Source organism: Trichomonas vaginalis, chromosome VI (assembly GCF_026262505.1).
Source record: "Trichomonas vaginalis G3 chromosome VI, whole genome shotgun sequence".
NCBI classification, from domain to species: Eukaryota; Parabasalia; order Trichomonadida; family Trichomonadidae; genus Trichomonas; species Trichomonas vaginalis.
In genome coordinates, this window is record NC_067208.1 from 17,834,757 (window position 1) to 17,854,649 (window position 19,893).

Below are 19,893 nucleotides of genomic sequence, written 5' to 3' on the forward strand. Positions count from 1 at the left end.
TAAACAGGAAAAGTGACGTTGGACATACACATACCATTGCAAATATTACAAACTTACAAGAAACCTTAAACAGGAAAAGTGACGTTGGACATACACATACATCTTCTGAAATAACAGACTTAAACGTTAGCCTTGAAAAATAAAGCAGATAAAACATATGTCAATGAAATATACCAAAGTTTGATAGGAACAAAAAAATATTGAAACTATTGTTGGTGACTTTTCTGTCAATGAAGAAAATAAATATTTAGATGACAGTTGGTACAGTCCTTAGAAATGGTACACGGTATAAAACTCATTCCGAAAAATAACAATGAAATGTATGTAAGCTATAAAAAGAATGATGGTACACAAGTTAAAGTTCCATTAGACAACAACTGCTACTTAAACTTATATGGAGACGAACAAAAGAAATATTTAAGAGTTTATGAAATGGCAGATATGACATTGCCTGACCCAGCTCCAGCACCATATTATTATGACTATGGAGATGACGACAGAACACCACATGTAGATGAACAAAAGCTAACATTATATTTAGATTATTATAGATATAAAAGATATAATGCAATAGAAAAAACGAGAATAGTATATTATTATACAGATGACAGAAATAAATATTATAGTCAAGATTTTACCTACCCTGAAAACATAAGATTATATTATAAAAAATATTCTGACACAAACCAGAAGAAACCTGAAATAGTTGTGTAATAAACAGAAATTCATCAAAAGTGACAGCTCTCAATTTTTTGACATTTGTAAATTCTAAATTGAATGAGAAAAATGAAATAATACTAAGCATAATACAATATTCTAGATTTAATTATAATTAAGAAAAAGTTAGTTTTGAGAGTACTTTTCATAGGCATATAGAATGAAATCTTCTGAAAAATAATATCACATAAATTCATATTATTTTCTAATATATAACTATTTTATATAAAAATCAAATTCAATGATCTTAAAAGCGAAGGATAAACCTCAAAATTTACGAATATAATGAGTGGGAATATAATGCTTATCTATCATAAAACCATATGAAATATCAATTTTTGCTTTACGCCTAATTTTTGACGACAATTAGCAAAAAATGTTAAATGTTAACACTCAGTCCATTTGAATATAAAAAAAAAAAAAAAAAAAGGTATTGGGGCTTCCAGGGCTGCGCCCCTCTAGCCCCCTGAAGGTGTTTAGTATAACATGCAGTTTATATAAAATGAGGTTTTTTGGGGATAGCGGGCTTCCCAGGCACTTCGTGCCTTCTAGCCCTAAAAATTTTTGAAAGTCGTTGCTGTTGACTTGTTTGTAGAGCACTCAAAATTTTAACTTTGTCCGGACAAGTAAGGGTCTATCGTCGCTACGTCACCAAGGTCCTCGGTCCCTCGGTCCCTCGGTTAACGAACTTCTCTGAAAAAATGAGACAACATGACATTTTGACAACAGTCCAGGAAATCTTAACAATATAGAATATGAGAGAGGTCCTATAAACCGGAGAAAGTGTCATACAAACATCTGTCAAAAGCCGCTTTTTAACTTCACTTAAAATGCCACGTAAGCTACGTAAGAATATACGTAAGAGGAAGAGAGCATTGAAACATCCAATAGTAAGACTGACACCACAACAACAGTTGCAACAACAAATGCTGAATGACCCCACTATGTTGCAACAAATGTCAAGCAATCCTATGCTTTTAAACCGAGTTGTTGGTGCACAGAGTGGAGGTTTAAGAGCGGCACTTTTAGCGAAAATGGCAGGCTATGGTGGAGCTGCAGACGGAACAGCCTATAACCCTCAAAGTCAAATGAATTTGAGTTCACTCAAAAATCAAATAGCAGATGTCAAAAAGTCAAACATAGACATACAGAAGCAAATAGGTGAAAACGAAAAGAAACTAGAATATGACAGACACACAAAGAAACTAAATGAGTTAAACGTAGAGAAAAAGAAGAAAGAAGAACAACTGAAAGAACTAAGTACAGAGCAATATGCGAAAAAAGTGTCAGAAAAAGCAGCAGAAGTAGCAAAAATGGAACAAGATGTTTTAAATTTGAAAAACCATACTACTCAATATAAAGTACTGAAAGATGAAGAGATAAAACAAAAAGCCCTGAAGACATATATGGATAGCGATGAGTATAAAAAGGAAGTTGAAGCAAATGTAAAGGCAGAAAAACTTTTACAGTTGCAAAACCAAACCGTACAGTATGAAAACTTAGCACAAGAAAGTAAAAATAACGACGCAGCCATGCAAAAGGCAATGAAAAGCGCAGAATATATAAAAGCTAACAATGACTGGTTAGATGCCCAAGCCAACGCTAAAGCAGCCCAGCTTATAGGGTCAATAAGGACAAAAATACAAGCGGATGAAGACAGTTCAAATGAAGCTTTAACGAATGCTGACTTTAAGAACGCCTTCGAAGCTCTTCATAGTAAGGTGAAACAAGTGAACGATTTCTCATCTGGAAAGAAACTGAAGTCTGAAGGTTTCGACAAAGAGTTAAAGAAGTAGCACAAAATATGACGAAAATAACAGATGCAGCAACGAGACAGGCAGTTCAAAGTGCCTATGACGCCGTTAGAGCAACTGTTGTGAAAAGTCAAGAAAAAGAGTTACAACAGACCAAAACAGACCTAGTAAATGCTTTCTTAAGAACGAAAAGTCAGGTAGGACATTACGCTGCAGATGGAACATATGTGCCAGCTGGTGGAACTTATATACCAGCTGTTGGAATTTATATACCACCAAACCCTCCAAGAGAAGCACCTGCACCAGGACTACCTAAAACATTTACATCGTCACATGGACATAGACACAGGCATGCACCAAAACCAACACAACAACCAACACAACAACCAGCACAACAACCAACAGTTCAAAACCCTGCACAACAACCACCTCCACAACCAGCACAGCAACCAACAGTTCAAAACCCTGCACAACAACAACAACCACAAACAGAGCAAGGACATAAAAGAAGTAGAGAACAAGGAAACCAAGAATTCTTAAAAATGCTTAAAGAAGAGTGTGGTTTCCCAGATAGTATTGACTTTAGTGACAGATATAAAGAAGCTATTAGAAAGTTCAAGGATGGAAATACTGACCCGAACCTATTTAGCTTTATGGCTCTGCACCAAAGGGGATATAATCTCAAACCTGGAAAATACAAGCTCGCTAAGGGATATGATTTAATAGCATATCATCCAAATGACATGAACGAATTTACTCCGAGATATTTGATGTCAGAGCTAAATGACAATTTAACTCTCTTCATGAAACGCGTAAAAAATAGAGACGGAACGAAAGAAGAAAGGTTTGTGAGTCCGGATGACTTAGAAAGGAACTTTTTAAAAACGGTCTCGGAATATATGAAATGCCAGCAGATGAGGTACAAGAAACTCCACAGGAAGAACTAGTTCAGATACAACCAGACATGGAAGAAATAGTTCAGCAACAACAGCTAGAAGAGCCTGAAGGAAACGAACAAGTCACTCCTTTGGAAACTAACTTCACAGAACTAGATGAAGATTTGGAACAGCCGAAAAATCTTGACCCTCAACAAGAGTATGCGGAGAATATGGAATATTTCCAAGAGTCTAAAAAAAATTCGGCTGACATAGTAGAAGAATATCGAAAAATGTTTGCCGACATACAAAAGACTCCAACACCAGATGAAAATATTCAGCATAGAATGGAAGTACTGAAAGAAAATGTACACAAATACAACAACCCTTTTTACTTACGAGCATTTAACGTTCAATCTTCGATGAACTCGGTGAAGATAAAAGGTTAAATTTCAAGAAAATATAGAAATGAAACATTGTTTAAAGTTCATTCAGAACCTAGCCAAGATGGAAACAAACCTACTTTTGTTTCTGCAGACGATGGAACTACAATGAGATGGGGTCATAAAGCTAACCCGGATAGGTGGTTCATAAACTTACAACCACAATTCCAAGAAGTTGTAGACGCAATGGAAGTCAATGGTGAACCAGATATAGCTGGTATTTTAAGCGCGGCTTTAATGCCATTGAAAGATATGAAACATGCAGATATTTTGGACCAGTATGAAATGAACATGGCTGATGGAAATATAACACCTGACGTTCTAGAACATTTATCTCAAAGAACTACACAGAACCATAGAGATGGTATATTTGGTGAAGAGTTTAGAAAGAAAGTTAGGGAGGGAGAAGGAAGAGAACCTATTGTACATGACCTTGCAAACGAAAGTTTGCAAAATGTCATAAAAACTTACTTTGCAGACAATGAACTGAGAAGGGATGAATATTTAAGAAAACTCAAATGGACAGTACCAAATGAAATGTTAGTATTGAAAAACATGTTCCTTGACAAAATAAAACCAACTACAGAAATAAACGACGCAAGACTGAAAGATTGGGTAAAAGCTTTCCCATTCACAAAAGATATAGTTGGTAACATGGAAAGAAAACCAGAATGGCTACAAAAACATATATTTGGAAACGAGCATATTCCATATGGACAGGCACTGTTTGAAGAGCTTGAACCGGAAACTCAGGACAGAGTCATGCAAACAATACGCGACGACTCAAATACAAACTATGACAAACTCTTTCTAGGATATAGGTTACCTGAGATGGGCGACCAGAGCCAAAAGGCAAAAAGGGCATGGAAAATTTCAACATACTAGATGAACATGAGGCAAAGATGCAACAACTTGAAGCAGAGGGCAAGTTACCAAAGCGACCCAAAGAAGAAGAGTAGAACAAAGTGAAAGTAGTGAAGAAGTAACTTCATCTAGTGAAAGTAGTGGCAATGAAGGAAAAAGAAGAGTTAAAACTCAGTCAGGAAGAAAGTAAAGCTTGGTCCACGTGGGTTCTATTATGACATATAAATCCAACTATTCTATATTTTTACCCATATGAAATGTACGCCGCTCAGAATATAACGCCAACAGTTTTGGATGCCATGAATGGAAATGTTTCCGAATGGTATAACGAATGCGACAATGCCATTAGAAGGTCAGAAATAGTTCCTGGAACTTACGAATATACAACTGCTGTTTCTTATGGAAACGTAGGTGAGTTTGGAGAAGGTTCTTCAACAACAGTAGATATTGCTTGCGACAGGTTTCATATAATTTCTATTGACAACTCTTTCTTATACGTGGAACAAGACATTGAAATAAAACCTTCTGCCAAGTTGTCTGACAAGAAAGGTTGCAATGGAATTTTCTATGTCGGATACCAATATGCTCCAGAAGTTTTCATGGGATATAAGATATATTCTAACTCTGACTTAGTTCAAACAGTAACATGGGCAAACTATGAATGGTTCGCTTTGAGAAACTCAGTACAACCACAAGCTAGAGAACAAACAGACCAGTATGCAACTATTGAGAAAATAAGAAGACTTGACCCTAACGTTCCAGGAGTTTATGTTGACCTTTCTGGACAAACTGCAGCAGCAGTAACCAAAGTAAAATTGAAACTTAGAGTTCCTTTGTCATCTTTCCTCATCTTCAGGTTTTTAAGATACTTGCCAAACTGGGCAGGAAAAATTTCTATCGAACTTACTCCAAGCAAAAATAACTTAGTCATTGCACCAACACAAGACCCATTCACTCTTACTGTAGCTGGAACTGGTGGAGCCAAGTTCTGTGACTTTTGCAAAGACAAAGTTGACTAAAGACTTTGGTTTCTCAAACCTCAACACTGAAGTAAACTACTACTTCAATGCTGCTGGAACTGCTTGGGACCCAGTTAAGTTCACATGCGAAAGTTTGAATGCAAGAGAATAGAAAGCAGACTTGCAGTCTATATGTTGGACCCAGATATTTCAAATGCTTTAGCTGCCAAATATATTGCAGTTCCACTTATGTTCCCTATACACCAAATATCTGTCAAAGACTTTGCAGGTGAAGTTGGAAACCAAAGTGCTGACCCAGGTGCAAGAACAGATATTGCCTTAACAACTGCAATGAAACATGCAGATACTATGTTTGTACTGTTCAGACGAACTATAAATGACTATTCTTGTTTCTACAACCCCGGTATTAAATATCATATAAACATAGATGGCAAATACTATCCAAGAGAAGAATATTCTACAGTTGAGGATATGAGGTCATACAACTTGACATTAGATGCTATGAACTTTAACAACAACTTCACAACAACCATTAACCCTGAAATGCAAAGTTCTATTATGCCATATGTGAAAGTATGGACTCATACAGGAGGTCAAAACACTCAATATACAAATGGAGACCGTTCAAACTTTTGGCTTGGCATTCCATTTGCTGACTCAGAAGACTTTATGGGTGGTATTTCAACTGTTGGTACAGTTCAAATACAATATACTGGTGACAGAGACGGTCCAGATGAATTGAAAGCAAAGAAGTTTACAAAACCAATAGCACTTTTCACGGAAGATGCTCTTTTGAAGATTCGTTCGATGAAACCTGCTGGGGCTCCTCAGATTGGTATAACGACAGCTTCCATCGAGCAGATTTTGGCAGCAGGTCAGTAAGTTGTTCTTGAACTGACTTCTCTCCGTCAAATATTGACAGTACGCCAGTTTTGATATAATATTGTATTATAAACTTACCTTTAGAAATATCGGTCAGTTTTGTTGTTATATTTTTGTCTGCTTCAAGAACTTTCACCATTTCGTTATACCAACTTTCTTTGCTTTATGAAAATATTTTGGTTCAGCAAAGACTGCTATTCTATAACATTTTCCATTGTTTGTATAAAGAACTATTCTGTCAATGAACTTGTATTGTTTGTGTGTGTAAACTTTGTTTTGCTTCAATTCGAAGAGATACTCAAATACGTCCATCTTTTTATTCTAAGTAAAATGTCATTTCCGAAAAATAGAAGCGTAAGTGTTTCAAAAGGTTTAATGGCGATGGCAGATGTGAAGTTAAATTCACCAACTCAAACAAACAGTCAAAGTGTTGTTGTCAATGTCAAAGAAAGAGATGTTGAAGTGGGGAAACCATACGAAGACGAAGATGGTATAACAATAGTTCCTGTAAAAGAACAACCAACATATCCTGAAGTTAGCAGAGACTTAAGTTCTGTTGCAGATATTCGAAACGACTACCAACAACTTAAAGACAAACTTAAAACTCAGGAGAAGATTTGTCAGGCTTTGGGTTAATGTTAAACTTGGTCGAACACAACCCTGTAAAAGTGAACTCATATGTCATTGCACCTCATGAAGTTTTGAAAGAACTATTGAAACTTTTGACAGAGGCAGACGATATAAACATCAAAGAAATAGAACCCGACATTGCTTGCTGTGGTGTTTCATATAATGTCATTGACAAGATATACGTTATGAAAGGAGGTGAAACGTTGAACTTAAAATATAGTTTCCCAGACGTCATAAAAATATTTGACGACCACAACATTTCATTAAAATTTACTTGCTAAGTAAATGGCAGAAGACATAGTGGTTTATACTATTACGACTAAAAACCCTGAGTCATATAATTCTATAACAACAAACTTACAAAGTCCTCAAGGACGATATTGTAAACTGACCTTAAACACGATGACGACTAAAGCCTGTTTTGCTCTTTTGACACCAGAAGACTTTGTTGTTGTGAATGGTAAAAAATACTCCTTTGAAGATACTTACTCAGATATACCACCAACAGGTTTTGTTGACTTATTTAATACTTTAAGGACGGATGTAACATGTGCTGCAACTAGAGCAGGTTTCATTATGTTTGGATGTCCGACTGAGTTTACTATAAACGATATGAGCTATAATACAAAACTTATATCTGGTTTTTACTACCAACAGTTTCCTATAACAGGAAAAGGTGTCATACAAGGTTTCTGTTCCATTGACTTTAAGTACACCTATTTTATATATTGTTTCAAACTTAGGTTCAAAGTGCTATTCGAATGTCGACAGAAACTACTATGACCAAAAGATACTCATGCGTATAAACAACACTTTCTCTGCTGGTTTGCCTATTGTTCATTCGAATGCAGAGTTTTCAGCTTTAGTAAACTCAAACACTTTAGCAAACATAAACTTAACCTTAGTTGACGCAAACTTTGTTCCTGTAAAACTTTTATGTCCTATGTATTTGTCAATGACGGCAGAAAGTTTCGAATTGGAAGATGCAACTGGTGAAAGTATTGTACTACAAGAACAACTTCAACAACAAATAGCTCAAGAACAACAAATGCAACAAATGGAACACAAAGTCAAGAATAAAAAAATATTTTTTTTTATTTTTATAAAAATGTACAGAATAGACGTTTCAGATTTTTATGACTTCCAAGCGTTCAGAAATATGTGTCCATTTCGAGACTATAACAAAGCAGTCGAGAATTTGAAACGTTTAGTCATTTATGTCGACTCTGCCCCAGAATGTTATGTCATGAAAGAATGGGATGTTCTTTAACAAACCAAGAGCGACAATAGTTTCAGAACAAGAATGTAAACAGAAACTTAAGAAAATAAAAGTCGTACAAGTTGGTATGAAGATGTTAGATGCTTGGGATATCTTATTGTCAAAGTTAGAAGATTTTTCAGTTCGTGGTATAAAGTTCTATACACCATCTCCAAACTTCTATTCTATCTTCACTGGATATAAATACGAACAAGTAGAATGGAAAGAAAATGTTATAGAAGCTTGGTTAGACCATGTCAAAGAAATTATATGCAATGGAAACGAAAGAGTCTATGAGTATATCTTATGTTGGTTTGCAAACATCTTACAACATCCAAGTGCTAAAAATGAAACTGCTCTCATCATAATTGGAAAACAAGGAACAGGTAAGAACACTTTCTTTACAGATATCTTATGCAAACTGTTAGAGGGCTATTCGAACCCGAATATGACAAACTTAGAAAACATCTGCGGTAAATTTAACTCTTCAATAGAGAATATGAAACTTATAGTATGTAACGAACTTCAAAGTATAGATACAACAAAAGTTTTGAACTCAGATGCTTTGAAGAGTCTTATAACAGACAAAGTTGGAGTTGTTGAAAGAAAATATAAAGACCAAAGAGTTTGTGAAAATGTTGCAAACTTCGTCATGGTTTCAAACAACGCCGTTCCGATGAAGTTAGAAAGTTCTGACAGAAGATATGTAGTTGTCAGAACGTCAGAAGCTCATATGCAAGATACAGAATATTTTGACGACTTAGCAGAAACTTTAACATCTGACTTTTACAACCACTTGTTCTCATATTTCATGACATTAGATATTTCTAAGTTCAATCCAAGACAAATTCCACATACCGAAGAGAGACAAACATTGTTAGAAGCAAACAAGAGTGTATATGAACTGTTCATAGATGAAACTGACTTTGAGTGTTTAGATGAAAGGTCATTGTACGATTCGTATAAACAGTATTGTCAAGAGTATGGTTATATGACAGCGTCTAAACGAACATTCTTGGCAAATGTCAAAAGTCTTTTAGACGTACAGAATGGTGTATATACAAAGAAAAATTTTTCTGAGTAAATTTTAAAAAAAATATTTTTTTTATCCGATAGAAAAGATGACGAAATTCATCTCAGTCAACAAGTACATGTCAGGACTTAAAGAAGAACTAGACCCATTCACATATTTGAATGTTTACTTCTACCATTTTGAAAAGTCTACATTTGACAAAGTTTGGAACATCGAACCAGTTAAGTTTGCTATTGTGACTAAAAATGGTGCGAAATTTGAAGACTTAGACATAGAAGGTTTGTTAACAGTCAAAGAAAGTTTTGACAGAAGGTTTCAAACCTTAAAGAAGGCAAAGCATACAAACTTGTTATACCTTATGAACCAAAGAAAGCAGACGACTATGAATATTATGAGTCTAAGATAGTTGAAGTTCAAGGTAAATTGGGTAAAAAGATTTTAGAGTCTAAGCCGGTGTTTGCTCCTAAAGAGGAAGAGAACATTGACATTGACCCAGAAATGTTCTAAAAATAAAATTTTATTTTTACATGTCAAATTTCTTTTTCTCTGGCTCTGGTTCTTTCTTCTCTTCTTCTACTTTCTTTTCTTTCTTTTCTCTCTTCTTCTTCTCTGGTGGAGTTATGTCAAACTTCTCAGAACCATATTTTTGTAAAAGTGCTTTGTCCTTTAATAGCTCTTCTATTCTGTTTTCTATTTCATTTTCAAGAACAGCGCATGTGTCTTCTTTGCATTCTAAGAAGTTTTGTTGGACTTCATCTCTCCAAGAGGCGTCATCTCTGTCAACAAGTCTGTCATTGACAAATTTTAAGACTTCTCTGCTTAAGGTTTTATGGTTCTTGTCATATTCCCAGAAACAGAACTTTAGAACAAATTCACCTTTCTTGTTTACACTATGTAAGATTTTATGGTCGACAGATGTTTTGCTGTCGAAAAGCTTGTCTCGAATATAGATAGCGAAATCGCTAGACATTTCCTAAAAGATAAAAATTTTAATTTTTCTAAAAATATGTTAGAAAAAAAGTTTGCTGACATTGACAAGAAATTTGAGAATGTTTTAAACAAGAACAAGAGGAAGTTGGAAAATGCTCAGATAAAACCCATACATGACAAGTTCTTATTTGCTCAGAATGGTATAACAGGTCTAATCGCACCACCTGGGTCGGGTAAGACTTTCACTTATCTTAAAATGGCTGCACAACAACAAGAACTAGATGAGAAGAACCCATTCTATGAGTTAGTAGTCATTTGTAGTACTTCTGGTCAATTTGACCAAACCGTCAATTCGTTCAAAGATATTATAAAAAAGTCTAAGTTAGTATGTATAAAAGACTCTGAGTTGTTAGATTGGATAAAGAAGTACCAAAGAAGAGTTTTGAAGTACAATGCTATAAATGAGTATGTCAATTCTAAGTTTAAAGACCCAAATGAGGAAATGCAGAGAATATTAGAGAAGAAACACTTCAGAAACAAACAGAAAGAGATAGAATACATTTCGAAGAAATTGCAATCTTACGATTGGAAGACTTACCCTCACAGATGTCTTCTTATCTTAGATGACTTTGCTTCTCATCCTTTGTTAAAGAATAGAGAACAAGACATGTGTCGAATTCTTAAGAAGCTCAGACACTTTAACATTTCAGTTGTCATTTGTGTACAGACAGCAAAGAGTTTAAGTAAGGATGTAAAGAGAATACTTACTGACATTGTACTTTTCCCCGGATTGTCCGAAGACGATTTCATGGAACTTATGAAAGAGTCCATGGCAGGTAAGTTTGACAGACATGAACTATGGGAGAAGTACAAAGTCATACAAGACCCTCATACTTCTTTCAGAATTCACATCTACGCGCAAACAAAGTTCAAATTGTAAAAAGTCAAGCGTAAAAATGTAAGTGTTTGAGTCTTAGTCTGTTGTGGTGCTGGGGCTGTCGTTCTTCTGGCTTTGGAATGGACTCGGTTGGTGGTACTTCAGTCATCCGTTTGTGTCCTGTCGGAAGGAAGGACTTTTCCTGTCGGAAGGAAGGACTTTTCCTGTCGGAAAGAAAAACTTTTCCTGTCGGAAAGAAAAATTTTTTCCTGTCGGAAAGAAAAATTTTTCCTGTCGGAAAGAAAAATTTTTCCTGAAGGTCGGCCAAAAAGTTCTCAATTTTCGAAAATTTGAATGGTTACGGACGGACAACTGGAAAATTTTTTCCTGTTGGAAGGAAAATTTTTTCCTGTTGGAAGGAAAATTTTTCCTGTTGGAAGGAAAAACTTTCCTGTTGGAAGGAAATTTTTTTCCTGTCGGAAGGAAATTTTTTCCTGTCGGAAGGAAGACTCGGAATGCCAGGAAGACTCGACAAGACAATTTACCTTATTAGAGCTACCTGAGCCATCTTTGGTGTCAAGCTTGAAAAATAAATGGTTCATTTACTCTTCCTCTTTGAAGTTATCGAAATACTCTGTTATCTTTTCTTTCAGTACGGCAAATCTTCTTTGAATGTAAGTATTGTACAACCTTCATATCATAGTGTTTGAGGTAACGTATCTTGAACTATCTGTTTAAATCTTCATTCGGTGTCATTGAAATCGGTAAGTTTTCGCGATAAACCAATTTCTGTCAATTTGTAAATCTTAGCAAGTCCGTAAAAGCTTTTGTTGTTTCTTCTGACTAAATGCAACATAACCATATCTCTTCTTCTTCATTTTCCATCTCTTCAGTGTAAATCATATACTTATATTTTTTCCTTTCCTTTTGGTACCGAACTATTCTTTTCTGTATGTTTTTGTCTTTTGCTTCAAGCTTGTTCTCTAGCTCTTCATTCTTGTCTATGAATTTCATCTAACATCATGAAAATATAACAAGCATAGCGAGGTGAAGCCCACATTGCAACAGCATTTACAAGAAGTCTATGTACATACCAACCTCTCAAACCATTTGGCAAATTTTGACGATTTTCGACGGAATCTCTACCCTCGCGTTTTCCGAGGGTAGCAAACATATGAGGAAATTCTTCTAAAAGTTCTTTTGTCTGTTGGTTTTCAAACCAATGGTATGCTGCTTTGTAGAACGAAGAGCATTCAAATACTTTGCATTTGGTACATGTCATCTTTGACCGAACGAATGAGACGTAACTGTTTTTATACTGAACCCACTCGTATTCTTCATTTATATCTTCATGAACGATAGCAGTTGTTGTGTTCTCTGTGTTGTCATATCTGTCTTTACATACAAAATAAAAAATAAAATAAAAATAAAATTAGCGTTATTTCTATCTTGTATAAAAGACCAAAATAAACGCTTTACATGTATTTTTCAGCAACTTCGTCAAATACTTTTATATCTTTTGTCGATCTCATCTACTTCAAACGTTTCTTTACCTCTCGTGGAGCACCATACATTTTCTCAAACTTTTCAAGTAGTTCTGTTCAGCAGCTCTCATATCGTTAAACAAACGCAACCTTAACTCTATTGACTATACTGTCATATCTTTGAGTTATATTAAATGTTCTTCCTATCTTATATCTCTTTGTATTGAAGTCCTTCGGTTTCTGAACGATGTAAAGTAAGCCTTCACAGCAACGTTCCGTATCGAATGAACCATATGTTATGAAATTATATCCAACAACTGGGTCAATCCAGAACAAAACTACTTGGTATAAGACTTTTGTCGATGAGATATGCTCTTGTTCCATAGAATCTTACCGATATCATCAGCTCAGGATTTTTTGTCAAAATTTTCTGAGTTGAAAGTATTTTTTAACCCAGTCGTGTGCTTTCTTTCCTTCAGATAGTTTAAAATGTCTGACAAAGAATATTTTTTTGTATTTCTTTGAGTATCTTACGTTTAAATCACCAATTCTAACCACTTTGGTGTCATTGTCTATCTTTTAACTGTTTCAAACTCAGTGCTTGTCATTTCCTGTTCTACATACAAAATAAAAAAAAATATTTTTAAAAAAAACTAACGTTAATTTTATTTTTCTATCTTGTAAAAAATATGATTTCATAGAGTTTTTTTCACGATTTTCATGAGTTTTAGGCAAGACCGGAAAAAGTCGGGGTAGCATTTTTTCACGATTTTCATGAGTTTTAGGCGACCCCGAAAAAAACCGGGGTCGCAATTTTTTCACGATTTTCGTACGGAATCTCTATCCTCGGTTTTTCGAGGGTAGCATTTTTTCACGATTTTCATAGAGTTTTTTTACGATTTTCGTACGGAATCTCGACCCGCGGTTTTCCGAGGGTCGCAAACATATGAGGAAATTCATGAAATTTGGTCATTTTTTCACGATTTCAGGGATTTTTTTTACGAAGTGTCAAAGTTCACTTCGTCAAAAAAATACAGTTATATCATGAAATTTGGTCATTTTTTCACGATTTCATAGAGTTTTATGCAAGGCCGAAAAAAGTCGGGGTAGCAAACATATGAGGAAATTCATGAAATTTGGTCATTTTACTCAGCAAAAATATATTTTAGATCTAACCAGGTCACTCGGTCACTCGGTCACTCGGTCAACTAACATTTTTTTGAAAATGGTGACAACATGACATTTTGACAACAGTCCAGGAAAAAGACTTCTTCGTATATGTTTTTGGTCCGGGAACAACAAAATTCAAGAGTTTTGGTTGAAAAATACGGTGGAGCCAAAAATGGCTCGACCTCAAAACAAGCATTTTGTGAAGAATATACCAACCCGCGGAATTCCGCGGGTTGCTTTTTATACAAAACATATACGATGAAAGTCTTGACAAAACAAGCATTTCGTGAAGAATATACCAACCGCCGGAATTCCGCGGGTTGCTTTTTATACAAAACATATACGATGAAAGTCTTGACAAAACAAGCATTTCGTGAAGAATATACCACCTGCCGGAATTCCGCGGGTTGCTTTTTATACAAAACATTGACGAAGAAGTCTATTTCCTGTGTTGTTGTCAAAATGTCATGTTGTCACCATTTTCAAAAAGATGTTAGTTGACCGAGGGACCGAGGGACCTGGTGAGATCTAAAATATATTTTTGCCGACAAAAATGAGTTTTGGTTGAAAAAACAGGTGGAGCCAAAAGTGGCTCCACCTCAAAACAAGCATTTCGTGAAGAATATACCACCTGCCGGAATTCCGGCGGGTGCTTTTTATACAAAACATGTACGATGAAAGTCTTGACAAAACAAGCATTTCGTGAAGAATATACCAACCCGCGGAATTCCGCGGGTTGCTTTTTATACAAAATTCAACGGGTGACACCTAAAAACCATCTACCCTAAAATATATTTTTGCCGAATTCAATAAAAATAAAATGGTTCATTTACTCACAATATTTTTGTACAAAACGACCCCAAACTTTTAACCTCTCTTCTGCAGCTTCTAATGAAACTTTAGCGAGTTCATATTCTCTAAATTCTCTCTTTAAATCTTCTTGTTCCCATTGGTCTAGTTCGTATGGAGAATCTCTATAACCAGAACATATCTCATGTTCATGTTCTATTTGTTTTAAACGCATTTTTCTAACTTCTTGTTCGAACAAAGGTTTTGCATTCTCTGCTGTATCTTCAAGTTCTTCTTCATCTAATTTCTCATGAACTTTCTTGTCTATGGAGTCCAGAATTTTTCCAACTGCTATACAATATTTTGGAGAAGCCCACATTGCTATATAGTTTACGAGTCTTGGGTCTACATACGTTCCTCTAACCTGTTTGATTTCATCGGGAATTCCTGCATGAACTGTGTATATAAAGCAACCCGCGGAATTCCGCGGGTTGGTATATTCTTCACAAAATGCCTTAAAATACTCTTCCCAGGACTTATTTTCCAACAACTTTCTAAAGTCTTTCCTAAACTGCTGACACATATTTGTTGCATTTATATAACCATCCTTGTCTCTACGTAAGACTTCAATACCGTTATAGGTGCCTTTTGTGAATGTTTCGCCATTAGATTTGTTCGTGAACGTTTTTGCTTCGACTGTCATACTGTTCTTACAATAAAAATAAAAAAATATTTTTTGGTGGGACGTCGGACATTCGTTTGTGGCTTAACCGTCGGACATTCGTTTGTGGCTTAACCGTCGGACATTCGTTTGTGGCTCGACCTCAAAACAAGCATTTTGTGAAGAATATACCAACCGCCGGAATTCCGCGGGTTGCTTTTTATACAAAATTCAACGGGTGAAAGAATACGATGAAATCTATTTCCTGTGTTGTTGTCAAAATGTCATGTTGTCACACTTTTTCAGAGAAGTTAAAATGACCGAGGGACCGAGGGACCGAGGGACCTGGTGAGATCTAAAATATATTTTTCAATACTTTTTCAGCACTTTTCCGTAGTTGTATATGAAAGACAATTCGAGATAAAAGTCATAGTATAATGGTATTAATGCTGCACACCGTTTGTGTGAACCAAACTTGAAAGTCAGAGAAACTGTTACTAGGTGGTTCGTAGAATTTAGAAGCAAAGTCATAGAAGTCCTTACCGATACACAGAAAACTGTTGTTGCTTGAACTGAAACTTGCATGACACATGACATTTTGAGGGTCAAACACGTTTCTATAAACTGTCAAATCTGTTGGTGGGAGTATAAATTTAAATGGACCATCTGGTGGTAATGGTTCGTTCTGGTTTAGTAACCGAAGAAATTGTGCCCAAGAACGTTTGTCTACTTCCCAAAATAAAAACTCTGTATCTCTTGGAGGGTTAATTTCAATCTTTTGAAATGAAACTGTGGAGTTCATCTTGTCGTATTCTAGCTTCAGATAGTATGTTCCATTTAGTAAAGAGTGGTATTTTTCTTGAAATTCCCAGTAGTATTTGTTTATTTGAGTTTGAAAGTCATTTAGAGTTTTTTCAAGACTTTCGTCTGAACGAATTGTAAAGATTTTCATTTCGTCAAATTTTTCTATTAGACCATCAGAACCTTTATACTGACCGTGAAAATATACTGCGAACATAAACGCGTTAGTTCTATTTGAAAACAAAACTCTTCTAAATCCTATTGCCTTTGCATCTGAAGGACTTTGAAGCCAACGAATTGGATAGTCAAACCTGTAAGTTCGGGATAAAATTTCTTCATCTGAAATATTTCTACCAGCGTTTGTAAAGATATAGTCTAACGGTTTTGTATCTGCTACTTTTGTTCTTTGTTTTTCAACCTGAAGCATTTAATATATGTAAAAATATACTGTTTTAAAAACGTTTTAAAATGGTATGCAATTTTTTATTTCATGCAATGTTTTATTTCTCATCTGTAACAAACAAGTTTCCCAACGGTCTTCTCCAACAAACTCAGCGTACATTTCAAATAAAATAAAAATATACTGTTTTAAAAACGTTTTTACTTCATGCAATGTTTTACTATTTCATGCAATGTTTTATTTCTCATCTAACAAACAAGTTTCCCAACGGTCTTCTCCAACAAACTCATCGTACATTTCAAATAAAATAAAAATATACTGTTTTAAAAACGTTTTTACTTCATGCAATTTTTTATTTCTCATCTAACAAACAAGTTTCCCAACGGTCTTCTCCAACAAACTCAGCGTACATTTCAAATAAAATAAAAAAATGTTTTTTTGAAAAAAAATGTTTTGTTTTAAATGGTATGCCATTTCATATTTCTCATCTAACAAACAAGTTTCCCAACGGTCTTCTCCAACAAACTCAGCGTACATTTCAAATAAAATAAAAAAATGTTTTTTTCTTTACTTTACATAACCACCGGCTACCATAAGTCTTTGACGCCAACCCATACCAGCTAATGAAGGTTGACTTGGTTTAGTCTCCAGACTAAACTTTGGTTTTGGTTTATCTTCAGTTTTTGGCTTCCCTTCTTCTATTGGTTTTTCGTCACTTTTCGGTTCATCTGACTTTACCTCACTTGCAGGTTCAGTTGTGTCGTCAACATCTTCATAAATGTCATATGCCATTTGTTTCTGTTTTCCTTTCAACTTTTTGTGTTTGTTGTAAAGTTTAGAATATTTTGACTCTAAGTCAATGAGATGTTCTATAATGAACTGTTGGTCAGTGAAGTAAACTTTTCCATCTGTTGTCTCTTTAGTTCCTTCAGACTTCAATATTTTATTTGTGAGAGTCTGTTTCTTTTTTGAGATACTTGCCGTTCCATTTTTATGAAAAGTGACTTTGTAGTTAGGGTTTGTATTTCCAGACCTGGCACTTTCTATTATTGAATTTTTCTCTTCATCTGTAAGTTCTTTGACAGGTTTTGACAATGGTTCTGAACTTTTTGTTTGTGGTGTCAAATCTACCGTTTCAACTTCTTCGGTCATTTCATCTCAGTAAAAAATTTTAGTTTGGTTTGTTTTCAACTGGTTGTTGAGGTTTTTTAAGTCGGTCTAAAACTTCCTGAGGTATAGGAAGAACTTGACAAACACGTGGTTTAAAAGGTGGTCTTCCATGACCTATTCTGTCTAAAGCTGCATTGTTCATTTCATCTCAGTAAAAAATTTTAGTTTGGTTTGTTTTCAACTGGTTGTTTAGGTTTTTTAAGTCGGTCTAAAACTTCCTGAGGTATAGGAAGAACTTTACAAACACGTGGTGTAACTGCTGGAAGCCGACAAATCCATCTTGAACTCACTTGTCTCAATGCTGTATTGTTCATTTCATCTCAGTAAAAAAATTTACATTCCCCACGTTTGAGGCGGTTGAGGTTGGTTGTTGTTTACCCACTGTTGTGCATGGTTATATCCTCTGTTAAAGAATCTTTCACCTTGGTCCATATAGTGCCCTGCTTGGTTATAGTAGTCATTTGCTTTGTTATAGTAGTTTCCTGCTTGTCTTCCTACATGTCCATCATCCTTGAACTTTTCCTCTTGTTTCAGGATTTGGAATAAGATTTGTTGCATCTCGTGCTACATCCCAACCTTTCTGTACAGTTTGTATAATAGGTTGTGCTTTCTCTTTCAGTATACCTAATGTACTCAAAATCTTCCTTCCAACTCCAAATACACCTCTGGCTATTGTTCCCACTGCGGGTAAAAATCTAGATGCGACTCCTGCTAATGCGCCAAATAAACCCATTTCTTATGGGTTAAAAATGACGAATTCAAACAAGGACCCTATGTTTCTAAAGCAACAAAGAAAGCACTCATGGTAAAAATCTTTAGTTCAACACCAAATGCTTGGTTTATGGATATCTTGGAAAACATTCCGAGGTATAGAGAAGATGGACCACCATACTGGTTAATATTTGTTGGTCAAAACACAAGATACTGTGAAGTCAACCATTATGGTCCAAAAATATTTTAGATGTGAAAACTGCTTTGACAATATTCGTTGACAAATACCATCCAACAAAACTGACATCTGACTATGAAAGTTCTTTCAAATCAGACGATATTAAAAACTATCTGCTTCAAAAAATGTAAACCAATATTTCATTGTCGACCAAAACCATTCTGCTCTTGGTGTCATTGACAGTTGTATAAAAAATCTAAGAGACTTAAACCAACCACAAGGTGGTGAAGCAAATGAAATGTCATATGACGACAAATATAGACACTTCTCCATGGCAAAGATGAGACAAGTTTTAAATATTACAATACCCGTAAACAAAAAGGTTTGGGAAACCACTCCCCCGAAGAAATGAAAAACAACCCTGACTTAGAGAAAGACTATATATTTAACAATTTAGTCAAAAGAGACAAACAAGAAAGAATGCCGGGCTTCAAACTTCAGAAAGGTGACAAAGTAAAAATAGAAATACCTAAACGCGACCCATATGAAAATACTATTGACTATGACAACAATGGGAACCCGACAGGTACTCACGTTCGTGTTCGTAAAAATAGAAGAAAGTATACAAGAGAATATTATGAAGTTTTAGGCAAACATGGCAAAATGTACACACTGCAAGCAGAAGATAAAACTACTATTGCCAGACCTCGTTTCAAACTTGTCAAAGTTCAAGGTGGTATACTTTCAAAGACAGTTCCTAACAAATATAAGACAACTCCTGACGAATATGCTAAAGAAGTTGAAAATGACGACTAAGCAATTCTATACCATGCGTAAACTGTCATGTAAGGTGGCATGTAGTCTTTACTTTGTCCCGTTGTTTGCGTATACCCTGAAACGAAATGTGTATGGTTTCCTTCTCCCTGAGTGTCACTCCAGTAACAATTTATAGCAAACTGAACGTCGTCTTTAACATCATATCCTTTACCTTTTTTCATTGCTGACCAATCCAAAAATCTATGCTTATGCCAACCTGCTTGAGATGTACTTAAATCTATGTAGTGACTGTGTGCAGGTAAATTTTCACCTGAAATCGTTTTACTTCCACCTGTTTCCTTTGAAGAGTTTGCACAATACAAAAACCTGTCGACTATTTGAGTCCAAGTTCCGAGACCAAGTACTACTTCTGGTCTGGTAGAGTTCATTGACGTGTAAATAGAACCTATAGGATATACTGGTTGAAGTATTTCTGTCTTTAACGTTTGAAGCTCTGTTTTGTCTGCTTT

At 35.3% G+C, this 19,893-nt stretch overlaps 9 protein-coding genes and 3 pseudogenes across 12 annotated transcripts, besides 2 other annotated features; 7 read left to right on the forward strand and 5 right to left on the reverse strand.

Annotated features, from left to right (window-relative positions):
* The first annotated feature begins 711 nt into the window (after nucleotides 1-711).
* Nucleotides 712-748: a mobile genetic element.
* Nucleotides 749-1,547: 799 nt separating this feature from the next.
* Nucleotides 1,548-1,977, forward strand: TVAGG3_0884950 (protein of unknown function, DUF4106 family; the record flags this gene model as incomplete). The annotated part of the gene is made up of 1 exon (XM_051250584.1): nucleotides 1,548-1,977. A coding segment is annotated over one exon (430 nt), but the record flags the coding sequence as incomplete, so codon positions are not given.
* A 544-nt stretch (nucleotides 1,978-2,521) lies between these two features.
* Nucleotides 2,522-3,489, forward strand: TVAGG3_0884960 (annotated as a pseudogene). Its single transcript has one exon. A coding segment is annotated over exon 1 (968 nt).
* A 351-nt stretch (nucleotides 3,490-3,840) lies between these two features.
* Nucleotides 3,841-19,893: part of a mobile genetic element that runs on past the window's edge.
* On the forward strand, nucleotides 4,911-5,499 carry TVAGG3_0884980 (uncharacterized protein; the record flags this gene model as incomplete). The annotated part of the gene is made up of 1 exon (XM_051250585.1): nucleotides 4,911-5,499. A coding segment is annotated over one exon (589 nt), but the record flags the coding sequence as incomplete, so codon positions are not given.
* Nucleotides 5,805-6,515, forward strand: TVAGG3_0884990 (protein of unknown function, DUF4106 family; the record flags this gene model as incomplete). Its single annotated transcript, XM_051250586.1, has 1 exon — nucleotides 5,805-6,515. One exon carries the CDS (start codon nucleotides 5,805-5,807, stop codon nucleotides 6,513-6,515), a length of 711 nt encoding a protein of 236 aa, XP_051086061.1.
* Nucleotides 6,927-7,426, forward strand: TVAGG3_0885000 (annotated as a pseudogene). Its single transcript has one exon. A coding segment is annotated over exon 1 (500 nt).
* TVAGG3_0885010 (uncharacterized protein) lies at nucleotides 8,667-8,771 on the forward strand (the record flags this gene model as incomplete). The annotated part of the gene is made up of 1 exon (XM_051250587.1): nucleotides 8,667-8,771. A coding segment is annotated over one exon (105 nt), but the record flags the coding sequence as incomplete, so codon positions are not given.
* Nucleotides 9,960-10,406, reverse strand: TVAGG3_0885020 (uncharacterized protein; the record flags this gene model as incomplete). The annotated part of the gene is made up of 1 exon (XM_001326748.2): nucleotides 9,960-10,406. One exon carries the CDS (start codon nucleotides 10,404-10,406, stop codon nucleotides 9,960-9,962), a length of 447 nt encoding a protein of 148 aa, XP_001326783.2.
* On the forward strand, nucleotides 10,869-11,320 carry TVAGG3_0885030 (annotated as a pseudogene). The gene has a single exon. A coding segment is annotated over exon 1 (452 nt).
* On the reverse strand, nucleotides 14,727-15,389 carry TVAGG3_0885040 (uncharacterized protein; the record flags this gene model as incomplete). The annotated part of the gene is made up of 1 exon (XM_051250588.1): nucleotides 14,727-15,389. The coding sequence occupies one exon, from the start codon at nucleotides 15,387-15,389 to the stop codon at nucleotides 14,727-14,729; it is 663 nt and encodes a 220-aa protein (XP_051086063.1).
* TVAGG3_0885050 (uncharacterized protein) lies at nucleotides 15,846-16,575 on the reverse strand (the record flags this gene model as incomplete). The annotated part of the gene is made up of 1 exon (XM_051250589.1): nucleotides 15,846-16,575. A coding segment is annotated over one exon (730 nt), but the record flags the coding sequence as incomplete, so codon positions are not given.
* On the reverse strand, nucleotides 17,116-17,700 carry TVAGG3_0885060 (phage tail repeat-like family; the record flags this gene model as incomplete). Its single annotated transcript, XM_051250590.1, has 1 exon — nucleotides 17,116-17,700. The coding sequence occupies one exon, from the start codon at nucleotides 17,698-17,700 to the stop codon at nucleotides 17,116-17,118; it is 585 nt and encodes a 194-aa protein (XP_051086065.1).
* Nucleotides 17,880-18,032, reverse strand: TVAGG3_0885070 (uncharacterized protein; the record flags this gene model as incomplete). The annotated part of the gene is made up of 1 exon (XM_051250591.1): nucleotides 17,880-18,032. One exon carries the CDS (start codon nucleotides 18,030-18,032, stop codon nucleotides 17,880-17,882), a length of 153 nt encoding a protein of 50 aa, XP_051086066.1.